Genomic DNA, 16,567 nt, shown 5'->3' with positions numbered 1-16,567 from the left:
GTTTTGAGAGCCTTTTCAACAAAGGGTGCTAAAGCAATTATACCCACAGGCAAAAAAAATAACCTTATCTAAACCCCACACTTTATACAAAAATTAACTCAAAATAGATCATGATTTAAATATAAAAAATAAAACTATGTGACTCTTAGAGAAAAAAATAGAAAAATGTTAAAACCTAGAACTAGGCAAAGTTCTTTGAGTTGATACCAAAAACATAATCCATAAAAGGAAAAATTAACAAACTGGACTGAATCAAAATCTATTATGAGTGAACAACCCAGAGCTATTATTGGGATTTTGTTAATAACACATTCCTCCTATAACTATGTTGGTTAGATTTCTTAAAGCAGTCATGGCATAAGACTCCACAACTGAGGAACTGAAGACTCACGGGGAAAATAGGGTTAAAAGACCAAGGTTTGAGTCACTCTAGAAAAGCTTTTATATTAAAAGCATTTTTACATGAAGTAAGAGAATCCAAACAACATAATATATAATATCTTACAGCTTTTATTAGCCATACTAGATTTTGTATAATTAACCATACCTTGCTCCCCAGAAATTTTTTAGTATCTCCCACCATTCCTATTCAAAGAGATGATTACAAATTCATTTTTGGAATAAGATAAGCATTACCCTGATACCAAAACCAGACAAAGACACCAGAAAAAAAATTCTGATAAACATGGATGCAAAAATCCTAAATAAAATACTAGCAAACTGAATCCAACAATACATTAAAAAAGTCATTCACCACCATCAAGTGGGATTTATTCCCTGGGATGCCAGAGTAATTCAACATTCGCAAATCAATGTGATACATCACATCAATAAGAGAAAGGATAAGAACCATATAATCATCTCAAAGATGCAGAAAAAGCACACCATCCATTCATGATAAAAGCCCTCAGCATAATAAAGGCCATTATGTGAAAAACCCACAGCGAACATCATCCTCAGTGGGGAAAAACTGAAAGCTTTCCCTGTAAGGTCAGGAACAAGACAAGGATGTCCACTCTCCCCACTTTTATTCAACATAATACTGGAAGTCGTAGCCACAGCAATTAGACAACAAAAAGAAATAAAAGGTATCTAAATCGGTAAGAAAGAAGTCAAACTTTCATTATGCGCAGATGACATGACCCTCTGAAAAACTGCACCAAAACAACAGCTAGAACTGATAAACAATTTCAGTACAGTCACAGGATACAAAATCAGTTTATAAAAATCTGTTGCGGGGCGCCTGGGTGGCGCAGTCGGTTAAGCGTCCGACTTCAGCCAGGTCACGATCTCGCGGTCCGTGAGTTCGAGCCCCGCGTCGGGCTCTGGGCTGATGGCTCAGAGCCTGGAGCCTGTTTCCGATTCTGTGTCTCCCTCTCTCTCTGCCCCTCCCCCGTTCATACTCTGTCTCTCTCTGTCCCAAAAATAAATAAACGTTGAAAAAAAAAATCTGTTGCATTTCTAAATACCAATAATGAAGCTGCAGAAAAAGAAATTAACAGAACAATCTCATTTATAATTTCACCAAAAACAGTAAGATAACTAGCAACAAACCTACCCAAAGAGGTGAAAGACCTATACTCTGAAAACATAAAACACTGATGAAAGAAACTGAAGACACAAAGAAATGGAAAGACATTCCATGCTCATGGATTGAAAGAACAAATATTGCTAAAATGTCTTTACTACTCATAGCAATCTGCACATTTAATGCAATCCCTATCAAAATACCAACAGCATTTTTCACAGAACTAGAACAATCCTAAAATTTGTATAGAACCACAAAAGATTCCTAATAGCCAAAGTAGTCTTGAAAAGGAAAAAAAAGCAAAGCCAGAGGCTTCACAATGAATTCATAACTCAAGTTATATTACAAAACTGTAGTTATCAAAACAGTATAGTACTGGCACAATAGAGACACATAGATCAATGGAACAGAATAGAAAACTCCAAAATAAACCCACAATTATATGGCCAATCAATCTTTGGCAAAGAAGGAAAGAATATCCAATGAGAAAAAAGTCTCTTCCACAAATGGTATTGGGAAAACTGGACAGGTACATGCAAAAGAATAAAACTGGACCACATTCTTAAATCATACACAAAAATAAATTGAAACAAATTGAGGACCTAAATGTGACAACTGAAACCATAAAAATCCTAGAAGGGAACATAGGCAGCAACTTCTTTGACATCAGCTGTAGCAACTTTTTTCTAGATAGGTCTCCTGAGGCAACGGAAACAAAAGCAAAAATAAACTTGGGGACTACATCAAATTAAAAAGCTTCTGCACAGTGAAGGAAACAACAAAACTAAAAGGCGGCCTACAGAATGAGAGAAGATATTTGCAAATGACATATCTGATAAAGGGTTAATATCCAAAATATATAAAGAAGTTCTAAAACTCAGTACCCAAAAATCAAATAATCCAATTAAAAAATGGGCAGAAGACATGAACACTTCTCCAAAGATATCCAGACAGCCAACAGGCACATGAAAAGATGCTCATCGTCACTTATCATCAGGGAAATGAAATATCTCCTCACTACAATGAGGTATCACCTCATGCCTGTCAGAATGGCTAAACTAAAAACGCAAGAAACACCAACTATTGGTGAGGATGTGGAAAAAAGAACTTTTGTGCACTACTGGTAGGAATGCAAACTGGTGCAGCCACTGTGGAAAACAGTATGCGAGTTCCTCAAAAAATTAAAAAAAGAACTAAAAAATTAAAAGAACAAAATAAAAAAAAGAACCCTAGGGTCTAGTAATCACACTACTGGGGGTTTTTAACCAAAGAATACAAAATCCTAACTGTAAAAGGATACATGCACTCCCTCCCATGTTTACTGCAGTATTATTTTCCATAACTGTGGGAGCAGCCCAAGTGTCCACTGATACATGAATGGATGAAGGAAGTGTACAAACACACACACACACACACACACACACACACACACACACACACACACAGGAATATTATCCAGCCATAAAGAAGAATGAACTCTTGCATTTACAACATAGATGGAGCTAGAAAATATAATGCTTAACAAAATAAGTTAGTCGGAGAAAGATAAATGCTGTGTGATTTCACTGAAATGTGGAATTTAAGAAACAAATCAATAAAGGGAAAAAGACAAACTAAGAAACAGACTGTTCATTATAGAGAACAAACTGATGGTTACCACAGTGGAGGGAGGGTAGGTGGATGGGTTAAATAGATGTTGGAGATTAAAGAGTACACTTGCTGTGATAAGCACTGGGTGATGTATGGAACTGTAGAATCACCATATTGTAGACCTGAAACTAATATTGCACTGTATGCTAACTAACTGGAGTTAAAATAAAAACTTAAAGAGGGCACCTGGGTGGCTCAGTTAAGCGTCTGACTCTTGATTTCAGCTCAGGTCATGACATCGTTGTTCATGAGATTGAGCCCCTTGTCGGGCTCTATGCTGACAGTGAGGAACCTGCTTGGGATTCTCTCTCTCCCTCTCTCTGTGCCTCTCCCTGCTATCTCTTTTTCTCTCTCTCTCAGAATAAATAAATACACTTTAAAATAAAAAAAAAACATAAAACCTCTTTAAAAATAATAATAAAAACTTAAAAAAAAAGAAATCCCGCCACTTGCAACAACATGGATGGACTTTGAGGGCATTATGCTAAGTGAAATAAGACACAGAAAGACACACACTGCATGATCTTACTTATATGTAGAATCTTTTTAAAAAAATGGATTCATACATATAAAGAATATTGGTGATTGCCAGAGGCAGGGGGTGGAAAGTTGGCCAAAATGTAGTCAAAAGGTCTAAGCTTCCAGTTATAAGGTAAATAAATCCTGAGGATGTAACATACCGAATGGTGACTGTAGTTAACAATACTATAGTTACTGCAGTAACTATACCGTAGTAACTGTACTGTATTTGAAAGTTGCTTAGAGAATAAATCTTAAAAGTTCTCATCACAAGAAAAAAATGCGTAACTATGTTTGATAATGGATGTTAACTAAATTCATTGTAATCACTTTGAAATATATAAATAAATCATTATGTTGTATATCTATAAGTAATACAATGTTGTATGTCAATTATATCTCAAAAACTAATAAAATATTCCCATCAAAAACCAAAACAAAGCTGAAAATGTTGGCATCTTCCAAATGCTTCTTCTACCACCAAATAAAGTCCAGATTCATTAGAGGGAAAAAAAACCATCCACTTTCATTTCTTAAAGATGTACCTATTAACAGTCTTTTTAATTTCCCTGTGTTTGAGCCTCCACCCTACCTGCCTTTTTATTCAATACTTTTATGATTCAATAACTTCAAATAATTGATTCTTACTTCTGAGTTCCCACTGCCCTGGAGATGCTTTCAGTAAACTGCTAAACTGTTATTCCACAAACCACAAACTTCTTCTCTGTACACAATGTCCTACAATCTCAGCACCTCTGCTTGTACAATTTTATGCCAAATTCATAAAATGGCATTCTAACACAGAACTCTCCAGACTAATTTTTCAACTGCCTACTTTCCATAATCCCAATGCATCCAGAGTATAATTCTAAAAACTGGGTTGTTTCCTCAGCTTCTTTATCTCCCTGGAGAGTCCAGGGGAAATAACTGCTACGGCTGAGCAAACTGCTTTTTTTTCTCATTTCTATTCCCAAGCTCCAGTTCTTTCTACATATGTATTTCCAACAGGAGGCTCTCAAAATATATTTTAGAATTAAAATTCTGGGGCTTGAGGAAACTATATCCATGTAAACGAGCAGTCTTCAGAGAAGTAGCGATTGGGGAAGAATTACATATTGTAAACATTTTCCAGTTACCTGACTCCTGTTTGATTTGAATGGTAGGCTTGATACCAGGTGGCAAAGGAGACTGCTGAGGCTGTTGCTGATGAGATACTGGAGCAGGCTGGGCCACCTGCTGCTGGGTCTGTTGCTGCACTTGATGTAACTGCTGCTTAGGAGACTGTTGATGCTGTTTAGGAAACTGTGCAAGAATCTGAGTTGGGGCACCCACTAAACTTTTGGGGGAAGGAAGCCTGGTCGATGCCATTTTGATTGCTGATGTAGATACGCCTGTAGAAGAGTAAGGGGAAAAGAACTTATTTAACAGTAAAGCATACTTAAAGATACTTCTTTTTAAAAATTTTTTTAATACATTTAAAAAAAAATTTTTTTTTAATTTTTTTTTTCAACGATTATTTATTTTTGGGACAGAGAGAGACAGAGCATGAACGGGGGAGGGGCAGAGAAAGAGGGAGACACAGAACTGGAAACAGGCTCCAGGCTCTGAGCCATCAGCCCAGAGCCCGACGCGGGGCTCGAACTCACGGACCGCGAGATCGTGACCTGGCTGAAGTCGGACGCTTAACCGACTGCGCCACCCAGGCGCCCCCCCAAAAAAATTTTTTTAATGTTTATTTATTTTTGAGAGAGAGACTGAGCATGGGCAAGCAAATAATGTTTATTTATTTTTGAGAGAGGGACAGAGAAGAGGAGACACAGAATCTGAAGCAGGCTCCAGGCTCTGAGCTGTCAGCACAGAGCCCGACGTGGGGCTCGAACTCACGAACTGTGAGATCATGACCTGAGCTGAAGTCGGACCCTCAAATGACTGAGCCACCCAGGCGCCACTAAGATACTTCTTATACTAGGTAAATCGATAAAAACAATGACTTATTAAGCACCTATTAAATGTCATATATAACATATGGTATTTTATATATTCACTGTACAGTCCTCAAACCTTGCAAGGGAGGCATGATTGCTCTCACACTCAAAAAAACTGATTTCCCTTGGTGGGCAGTTAGAATGAAAGAAACACAGAATCAGGAAGGATATTCACACATGTCTCTCAGGAAATTTTCTGTTAGAAAATACAGGTTCTTAATGTGAATAATAAAAGAATAAGTCAAACTAAGTTTTGAATTTTATTTGTAATACATTTTTTTTAAATATTACTTTTCAAGTTCTGGTAAGTCAATTTAAACAAGACATGAGAAAATATCTCACACTGAAACATTCATCTTTTGAACTTTTCAGCATGACAAAGTAGTTTTCTAGGTCTCATTTCTGATAATCTATAAATTAAAGTCATTTCTTGAGAACTCTGTCATTAAATAATCTGTGAAAATTACAAGTGGGCGTACTCAATACATCCACAGAAAAAAAAGTCTTTTTTTCACATTTATTTATTTATTATTTAATTTTTTTTTTTTTTTTTTTTTAATTTACATCCAAGTTAGCGTATAGCGCAACAATGATTTCAGGGGTAGATTTCTTAACACAGCAACAAAATTCTGATTGATATAAGGTAGTAAGACATTGCTTCTTAGTATAATGCTAATATTAGCAGTATGCATAGGTAAGGAGTACCAGTAATCAGTACTTTTCTTATAATTCTTCAACAACTCAACAGGACTTTTATCTGTAAATGAATTAATTTCCCTAATGACCTGGAATATAACTCATCATATCAACTTTTTGAGCACTGCTGGAATGAAATGAAACTCACAAATAGCCGAATTATCAAATTCTTAGGCTATTTCACACCTTCTTCTTTCACACCCCCAACATGACAATTACTTTGTATTACAGAAAAAATTTTAAATACCACATTCTTATGTAAAATGCTTGTGGAGAATGATAAAGACAGAAAAGATACCTTGAAAAGTGATTCTGACTCCTAGGACCTCAGCTTCCCCCATTTGTTGAATTGCCCTACAAGTCTCCAAGCAGGAGACTGTTGCTGTGCGTATCAGGTAAAATCACAGATTGAGGACTGACAGGCAAAAGGTGTAATTAGAATTCCCTGGAGGGCTTAACCACATTACTTACACATTCTCCCACCTCACTCAACCCTATCCATCCCCAAATACTAATATTTTGGTGACATATGTGTGTTATACTGCTTAGTTGTGCTGAACTAGATTATCTCTGGAGCCCCATTCAGCACCAACATTTTATGATTCAAGGAGCATAATGTTTTACACGAGTGATAGATACTATTTTTAAAAGCTCTAACCTTTATATTGAATTTATAATGAACTCTTGTATTAACTGTGGTAAACTGTGCACATGAGAAACTCCCTATGTTCTCCATATAGTTTTTTATGGTAAAAGTATCTGGTATAAAAGTAGTCAGGATAACTTTAGAACCAGAGAATTATGTTCACATTGTACCTTCAACTCACAAACACATTAACAGCTGTATGATTTGATTAAAGTACTTAAACTCTCTAAGTATGTGTTCATTCAGTAAAAACTTACTGAGCATATACCTTATGGTAGATCTTCGGGAAACTAAATTGTATCCATGAAACAGTCCCTACCTTCAGAAAGGTTACAAGAGAAGATAATCAAATGATTATACAGATTTACCATTACAAACTGTAATAAATGCTATTTTTGTTTTAACAAGTAGAAAATTCTCTTCATTTTGTCCTTGCTTTCCAAACAATTCAGTGCTAAAGCCATCAGCTGGTACAACGCAGCTAAGCAGAAGAGTGGCTTAGCATGAAATGTCAGAGCCCATTGCAGAAACTGGACTAGCATGGAAGTCAATAAGATGAGGAGGGTGTCAATGCTGGGGAAACTCAGGGGATACCATGCATATAGCTTTAGAGCCCAAGTAAGATACAGAGGGGTTCCATGAGTGTGAGCCACCTAATAGTCTCAAAGCTTGAGCAGAATGTCCACAGGAAGGGGTGGCTAAGGTAAGGTCAGAACCCAAACTAAGTGAAAAGGTCTTCTGGATGGGAGGGCAGCCTGCCATAGGTGTCAGCCTGCCTTAGGTGTCAGCTGAGTAGGGTGAGAGTGGCATCCATGCAAAAGGGTGACATGGGCAGGGTGTCAGAAACAGGTGTGGTGATGCAGGACTTTGCAGAATGTCAGAGCCTGAGTGAAGATAGGAAGGCATATGCAAAAGCATAGAGGTGGGGGCAGTAACAGCAATGACAGACTGGCTGCATACTGGGAAACTGACAAAATAAGTACATATATGAAAGATAATAGAAATTAGGTTTTTTACTATCAAAGAAAGGAATGGAGAAAACTACAGTTGTTTAATTAAAATTAGACATAGCAATATGAACCCATAGTTTTCCATATATAGAAATAAATATAGATGTAAACATGTGAGTGTGAATATAAATGTACACACAGGTGCTTTTGCACGTGTACACATACACGCATGCCCATACTTGCACACACACACAACATAGTAGTAGCATATCTAGCACCGAGATTTTAGCTTCTAATTATCACTTTCCATGAAGAGGAATCACGGTTCCTTGGAAAAACGGCTCACCCAGGGCTAGAGTAGGAAAAGTACAAGACGCGCTTGCTAAATATAAAAGACTTTTTACTCCTTGTATGTAATTTCTTTAAAAGAAAATTGTTTAAAGCAAAAATAGTCAACAATGCAATCTGGGGCTTATAACATATAGAATTTAAATATAGGACAACCATAGCACAGTATGAGAGAGAAAAAAAAGTATACTATTCTAAGATTCTAATACAATATGGGAAGTGGTATATTACCTGAAGACAGGCTGTTATAAATTAAAAATCCATATTGTAAGCTCTAGAGCTCAGTTCTCAACTAAGGGCAGCCTGCCCCCTCCTACCCCAAAAGCTAGCAATTACTAAAGACAATTTTCATGGTCATGACAGGGGGTGTGCTTAGTATCTAGTAAGCAGAGGTCAGAAATGCTGTTAAACATCCTCTAATGTACAGGTCAGCCTTTCATAGCAAAGAATTATCTGGTCCAAAATGTCCATAGGTGGAGGTTGAGACCCAACTCTAGAGAAACTATTTAAAAAGTATATATTAAAAAAAGTAAATATACACACATGTATATTTAAGAAGCCAACAGAGGACATAAAATGGAATCCTTTAAAAAAAAAAATCAATAAGTCTAAGAGATGAGAAAAAAGGGAAAAGGAAACAAAGAACAGAGGATGAATAAAAAGCAATTACCAAGATAGTAGACTTGAACTCAATCATATTGATAATTACATTAAATGTAAATGGACTAAATAATTCAATTAAAAGGCAGAGATGGCCAAATTGGATTAAAAAAAAAGACAACTATACAATGTTCATGAGATGCATTTTATTTATTTTTTATATGTTTAATTTTGAGAGAGAGAGAGAGAGCGCGTGCGCGCACGCATGCACAAGAGAGTGTGTGTGAGCAGGACAGGAGCAGAGAGAGAGAGGGAGAGAATTCCAAGCAAGCTCCACACTGTCAGCAGAGCCCAATGCAGGGCTGGATCCCACCAAGTGTGAGATCACAACCTGAACTGAAATCAAGAGTAGGACACTTAACCAGCTGAGCCAACCCAGGCACTCCAAGAGATGCATTTTAAATGCAAAGGGCGGATGGGTTAAAAGTAAAAGGATGAAAAAAGATATATTGTGCAAACACGAATTATAAGAAACCTGGAGTGGCTACAGAAAAGGTAGACATCAAAACAAGAGGTATTACCAGAGAAAAAGAGCAACGCTTTATAATAAAAAGAAGGTCATCTCATCAAGATACCAAAGTCAACTACACTTCAATAATAAAATTTTTTTTTAAGAAAGAGAACAATCCTGGGGCGCCTGGGTGGCTCTGTCAGTTGAGCAGCTGGCTTTGGCTCAGGTCATGATCTCACAGTTTGTGAGTTCAGGCTCCACTTTGGGCTCACTGCTGTCAGTGCAGAGCCTGCTTCAGATCCTCTGTCCCCTTCTCTCTCTGCCCCTACCCTGCTCACTCTCTCTCAAATGTTTCTTTAAATAAACATTAAAAAAAAAAAAGAACAACAATCCTAAATGTGCATGTATCTACCTAATAGCAGCTCAAAATACAAAAAATAAAAAATGACAGTGTTAAAAAGAGAAATGCACAAGGCCACAATTATAGCTGGAGATATTTACACTCCTCTCTCAGTAAGTGATATTATAAGCAGACCAAAAAAAAAAAAAAAAAAAAAAAAGATAAAAGATTATTTGAACAATTCTATGAACCAATTTAATCTTATTGATGTGTATAACATAAGACCAAGTGAAAAACTAATTGTTCTAAAATCATTTATTAAATAATCTAATGCAATATACATGCTTGGTTGTCTGATTAATTTTTTTTCCTCCTCCTTCCTCTTTTCTAACAAAAACCTATTTCTCCTCTCAAAAGGATCTACCTTCCTGGGCACTGGAATGTATTTTTATGGAAGGCTGGCCCCACGCCAGCTCTAAAGGGCAATTTCTAATTGATCTAATAAGTCAGTCATGATGGCCCCATTCCTCTCACCAGGGATTACTTTAGGCTAGGTGTATGACAGTTGTGGCCAAAAAGACATGAAGGGAATCTTCTGGGAAAGGTTTTCTCTTTCCTAAGAGAGACTCACAAAAGGGGACTGTCTCTTATTCCTTTGCTGGTTTTTGTATATGCATGTGGTACATGGAATTGCTGCGCTCATGCTGCAACCACGTTATGAGCTACCTGAGAAAAAAGCTGATACACCAAGGAAAGAAGAGAAGAAAGGTGAAAAGAAATTTCTTGATATAACCTAACTGGAATTTCTCTGCTTCTGGACTTTTACTTTTATGAGATAATAAATTTTCTTCTTTTAAAAACCACTCAGTCAGATTTATGTAAAGTAATTTAATTACTTATCGAATTTTGTAATTCAACTTATATATTAATGATCCAGGGCTCTATAAAATTTATTAAACATCTGAATGCGAAAGAATATAGACTGCTGTGAATACCACTGACATAACAGTCCACATTTGGAGGAATTAAATGTAGTTCAGGCCACACTGGTAATTCTGAATAAACATGAAATACTTAAGAGTCTTAACATGAGCCCCAAAGAAAGTGAAGCCCAAAACACATCAAAATACCAAAGTCATATAAGTGAAGGGGAAAGAAGATACATAACTGTAGGAATATTACCTGTGTTTTGTCTTATAGAGATTAAGGGGGAAAAGAGGTATTAAACAACTGGCTAGTTAAATAGTATGCCATTCAAAAATTTGTTTAATCTTAGAAGTTATACTCCCTCGCCCCCATTTTTTATAAACAGGAGGAACAAGAACTTAATAGTGGACACATAGTAGTGAACTATTCCAAGAGGATATAGTTCAGGGAGCTAAAATATAACACTTAGCAACCTCTATAAAAAAAAAAAAAAAAAACCAACTGCAACCTTCTGATTTGGTAATCCTGCTCCTGAAAGCTGGTTCTAATAAAAGAGAGGGTTCAATTAAATTCACAAAGGTGTATAGGTAAAAAAGGCTATAGGTAGATCTCTAACATCAAAATCTGGAAATACTCTATCCAACATTAAGAGAATAATTTAATAAACTGTAATAGTAATAGAAATATTAAATAGTATTGAAAAAATTAGGATAGTTTAGAAAAATAGAAGCATGTTATATGGAAAAATGTATGATTCCAAATGGAATACAGGTTTTTTATTCCAAATAAATAAAAAATATTATTCAAATAGGTAAAAAGGCATTAATAAATACATAAAATGGAAAGTGCTATTGTGATAGAGTGGTAGGATTACTGATGGACTTTTGTTCACTAAAATCATTTAATCCATTAATACTTTTAGGTTTTAAAAAATTTAAATGATACACGAGGACCACATTTGAATTGACGGGGGTTGAGGGATTTCCTAAGGAAAGGGTTTCATGAAACAGAAATGGAAAACAGGATCTGCATTCAGAATGAGTCTAAAAAAATAAATACAGTGAAGAGAAGAGCAGTATTTAGTGGATACAATTGAAAACAATATGTTATTTAGGTTAAAGTGGGGTCAAGGACAGAAAATAAAAGGTCAGTGGAAGACAGCCACAGTATTGGGTAAACAATTCATGAAGTCCACAAAAGAATATGAGGAGAAGAATGAGATGAAAGAAAATTTCTCTCACCAAAATATGAGAAAAGACAATGGCAATAGGATTTAACTGAAAAATAGGTAGAATAAAAGGTAGAAAGGTCACAGTAATCAACCTGTGTAATAAACAATAGCCTACTTTGCCTTAAGAGGAACAAGATTTAAGAGATACAAATCATATAGATTTAAGAGATAACAAAAAAAAAAAAAGCTATGCAATCTACAGGAGAAAAAAGGGGAGGAATCAAATATGAAGCAGTCATCTAAAATAAACTACTTCATTCTATACACATAAGGCATATTTTAACTACCACCTTTTTTGGTATTACCAGCACCAGACTTATAACTACCAAATAAAAATTCTCTCTCCCAACACTAAAGTGTCCAGGTGTCTGGAATATGATATATACAAATTTGCTTACATATTTAAAAAATGGAAGGATAAATAAAAAACTAACTAAAGGAAAAAAAGGTTACCCATCAGGGAAGGACAAAATAGGGTGTAAGAACCATAAATAACAGACAGATTTCTAAAAACACACCTTGTTTTGTGGATTTGACTCTGGAACATAAACTTCTATGCAATTATAAATTACGGAAAAATATTTTAAATTGCAATCAGTAAAAACAAAACAAAATGAAACAAATTAACCTAACCGTATATTAAATTAGAGGTTAAGTATAAGGAAAAAAGTCATTTCAAGTGACTTTAAAATATACTAATTTGACTATATATCCTTAGTGAGGATATCCTAAGAACCAAAAGAACCATAATAATCTTAAATTCTGTTCAATGATTGTATTGTTAGTCATATTGATTTTGTTATTCTGAAACTATTATATATTACAGGATAAATCAAATATATAACTTTACTGTCAGAAACCAGGATTTTCAGTAAAAGGAGAAAAAAGATACAATTATACAAACAAAAACAAAGAAGTTAAAAATCCTTAATTCTAAATTGGAATTGATAATATCAGTATAAACTGATGATGTATTTCCTCCTTAAAAAAAGGACTCTAGTTCTGTCCACAGAAAAGATTTAGAAATAATGACCAATCCAGTAGCAATGATCATCCCCATGGTGCCCAGACTATGGTATCTAAACACCATTTCTCACTAATAAACGAGGGCGCCTCAAAAAATGTGTAATTCCAAATCTGGGGCAGAAAATGTAGAAGATGAACCCAGAAAATCTTGTCATATCACAAAATAAGGGCTATTAAGGACTACTGTGGTTGTGTCAAAAGAATTTAGGAACCAACTTGAAGAAATTCCCACTGTAATGATGGGAAAATTTGAGCACCAAAATTTAGTATCTGCAACTGAGGTGCCTGAGTGGCTCAGTCGGTGGAGCATCTGACTTCGGTAAGGTCATGATCTTGTGGTTCGTGGGTTTGAGCCCCATGTTGGGCTTTGTGCTGACAGTAAGAAGCTTGCTTTGGATTCTCTGTCTCCCTCTCTCTCTGCCCCTCCCTTGCTTATGCTCACTCTCTCTCAAAAATAAATAAGTATTAAAAAAAAGAATATCTGTAATAGATTAATAGACATGAAAAATCTTAACATGGAGAAAAAAAATTTCACTGATCACTGAACCTACTCATCTGAAAACAAAAAACAGAAGGAAATACTCAGGCATTTATCCTGCTTTTCCTATATGAACTATACTCAGAGTAACCAACGGTAATAAGGCAAAGTTCTTCTTGAAGAATTCCACCTAATAAATGAAGAAAATAAAGATAAAATACATTTTGCAAATACCAATAAAATAATGACTGAGGCAAAGACTATCAATAGCGGTTTTAATAAACAGTTGGTAATATTTATACCTACTGATCAATGTTAATATCGTTAAAGAAAGAAATCAGACATTACGTGCCTCCTAAAGGGATACAACAGGAAGTACACGATACCACTTATAAAATGTTTAATCCCCCATCTCCAAAAACAATCAGACTTAAATCTGATCAAGCTTCTGGATTAACTACTAGTTTTATAGAAATACAGGGAACAGGAAAACTTTTTGAACCATATCATGGGGATAAACATCAGCAAAATCCAGACTATGGGAAACTCTCAGGAAAAATGACCGATTTCTTCAACAAATGAATTGCAAAGGAAAAAAAAAAAGAGAGACTTATTAAGTTAAAAAAGACATAACCATATCAATCAATATGTGGACCCTGTTTGGATCCCAATTAAAATTTGGGGAGGGGGGTGCGCTTGGGTGGCTCAGTTGGTTAAGCATCCAACTCTTGATTTCGGCTGAGGTCACGATCTCACAGTTCATGAGTTCGAGTCCTGTATCGGGCTCTGTGCTGACAGTACAGAGCCTGCTTGGGATTCTCTGTCTCCCTTTCTCTCTGCCCCTCCCCTGCTGATGCTGTCTGTCTTCTGTCTTTCTTTCTCTGTCTCTCTCAAAATGAATAAATGAACTTAAAAAAATTTTTTATGACATAATCAAGAAAATTAGGAGAGGAATTGAATATTTTATTATATCAAGAAATAACTGTTAAAAATTCTAGGTGACAGTAGCACTGTGAGTTGTGATCTTTTTTTAGGGATACATCAGTAGAATTTATAGCTGAATTTATGTAATATCTGGGATCTGCTTCCAAACATTCCAGGTCAAGGGTGTATGAAGAAAAACAGTGGATTCAGGTGAAACAAGACTGACCATATTCTGCCCATCTCTGAAGTTGGGCAATGGGCACATGCAGGTTCATTTTACTAGTCTCTCTACTTCAATATGATTGGAATTTTCCATAATAAAAAATGTTTTAAATTTTCCTTTCTTCTAGATAACAAAATCAAAATAACCATTCTAATCAGAAGAATTTTCAGAATTCCCATATTATAAATATTAAAGAGTTCCTTTTCCTTCCCAGAGCATAATCTAATCATACACAACCCCCCTACTCCCTACCTTTGGAACCACCTCTATACTTACAAACATGGAATCCCCACCAAGTTACTGCTACTAAAACTCTTACCCACTCCACCATCGGCTGCCTCTACAAGAATAACCAGAGACAGATACATCAACTCTAAAACAGCCTGTCTCCTGTCTCCAGTCTCCAACAGAAGCAGACACTGAATGCCCTTGTTTCCCAGGTACACACAGAGAAGCTGCTACAGAAGCCCTACAGAAGCCCTATAGTTTGAATGACAACTCCAGTCTGTATATTACCACTTCCACTAACATTTATCTTTTTTAAAAGAAAATGACAACTTTTTAGCACTAATAAGTAAGTTAAATATCTCAAAGGCTCAAAAGAATCATGTAACTATATGATTATCTACATCCTTGAGTATCTACATTCACATAGTTTACTTTTATAGCTCTCATTATCTACTGAATTTCAGTGAATTTCCAAGAAATCTCTGAGAAGCCCTGTCCAGCTCCCCTATGACTACTTGAAGCTCAAAAAGATATAGGATGCTAAGAAGCAAAAGAGAAAACAGGAAGTCCAAAATTCCCAAGAGTTTCAGAGGACACCTGAAAAAAAGAGTGAAAAACAGAAGCATGGAATATTCATTTTGCCTAAAGACATTTTATTAGTAGCCAAGAGAAATACCCCTTTTATTTAAAAAAATAACATGTTCCTTTGAAGAACAGTAATATTTCTAACAGTACAATAAAACTTCAGCAAACTGTGTGATGAGTACTGGAAGAGAAAAATGTTTATCATTGGATGACAGTTTTGACACAGGTGTCACCCAGGTGCAGAGACAGGTGGCCTTTCCTTCTCTCATCTTCAAATTTTAAAATAATGAATTTGGATCATGTGTGCAACCAACATTTTCAATAAATTTTCTGTATAAAAATTCTTTCTATTTTTTTTTTTTTCAACGTTTATTTATTTTTGGGACAGAGAGAGACAGAGCATGAATGGGCGAGGGGCAGAGAGAGAGGGAGACAACAGAATCGGAAACAGGCTCCAGGCTCTGAGCCATCAGCCCAGAGCCCGACGCGGGGCTCGAACTCACGGACCGCGAGATCGTGACCTGGCTGAAGTCGGACGCTTAACCGACTGCGCCACCCAGGCGCCCCTAAAAATTCTTTCTATTTTTAATAATGCTATATTATAGTTTACTGCTGTGCAAATAAAGAGGTTGGAATTTTTTTAATTACTTAAAGTAACAAAAGAAAACTTCAAGCCTGCTATTTTCCTATTGTTGATGGAGACATTAAATAGGTGTTAGAGCCAGGAAACAATGACAGATAATTTCATATCCTAGCATTAGAGCTGTAAAGAATACTGACTGCATCGCATCTACAGTATAGCCTCTTCCTTGCCTACACAGTTATACAGAACACACTAAACATTACTAAAACAATTATGAAAAATACTTGTGTTTTTCCTATTCTAGTGCTTATATTCACTACTAGTTCATAAACTAGGATATTTCCAAGTCCCACTCTATCTTAGGTACATAATGTTCAAGTAAAACTTAATGAAAACGAATACTAAGTCCCATTCTGTATTGCTTCTGTGCTCCCCTTGAGAGATTACGATGATGGGTATGAATTCTGTACAGTACATGCTTCTCTCCCATCCCCACTTTAAGATTCATTAACACTAAGAAGAAAATTTCTGACAGTGTGCTATTTGCCTTTCATAGGGAGAAATACAAGGATATGAAAGAGAGCCAAAC

The 16,567-nt window shown here is 35.8% G+C and overlaps 1 protein-coding gene across 13 annotated transcripts in view; it reads right to left on the bottom strand.

Moving 5' to 3' along the window:
- The window catches only part of EMSY (EMSY transcriptional repressor, BRCA2 interacting), an 88,773-nt gene that overhangs the window by 42,872 nt on the left and 29,334 nt on the right, over nt 1-16,567 (bottom strand). For all 13 annotated transcript variants that reach the window (XM_040489418.1, XM_040489409.1, XM_040489411.1 and 10 more), the window contains one exon: nt 4,834-5,088. In XM_040489418.1, coding sequence (XP_040345352.1) covers nt 4,834-5,088 — 255 coding nt within the window. The remainder of the gene's footprint in view (nt 1-4,833; nt 5,089-16,567) is intronic.

The sequence above is a fragment of the Herpailurus yagouaroundi genome, unplaced genomic scaffold (assembly GCF_014898765.1).
Source record: "Herpailurus yagouaroundi ecotype Mexico unplaced genomic scaffold, PumYag 180, whole genome shotgun sequence".
NCBI classification, from domain to species: domain Eukaryota; kingdom Metazoa; phylum Chordata; class Mammalia; order Carnivora; family Felidae; genus Herpailurus; species Herpailurus yagouaroundi.
The sequence above is the reverse complement of the archived record's forward strand: the minus strand, read 5'-3'. Positions and strand labels throughout refer to the sequence as shown.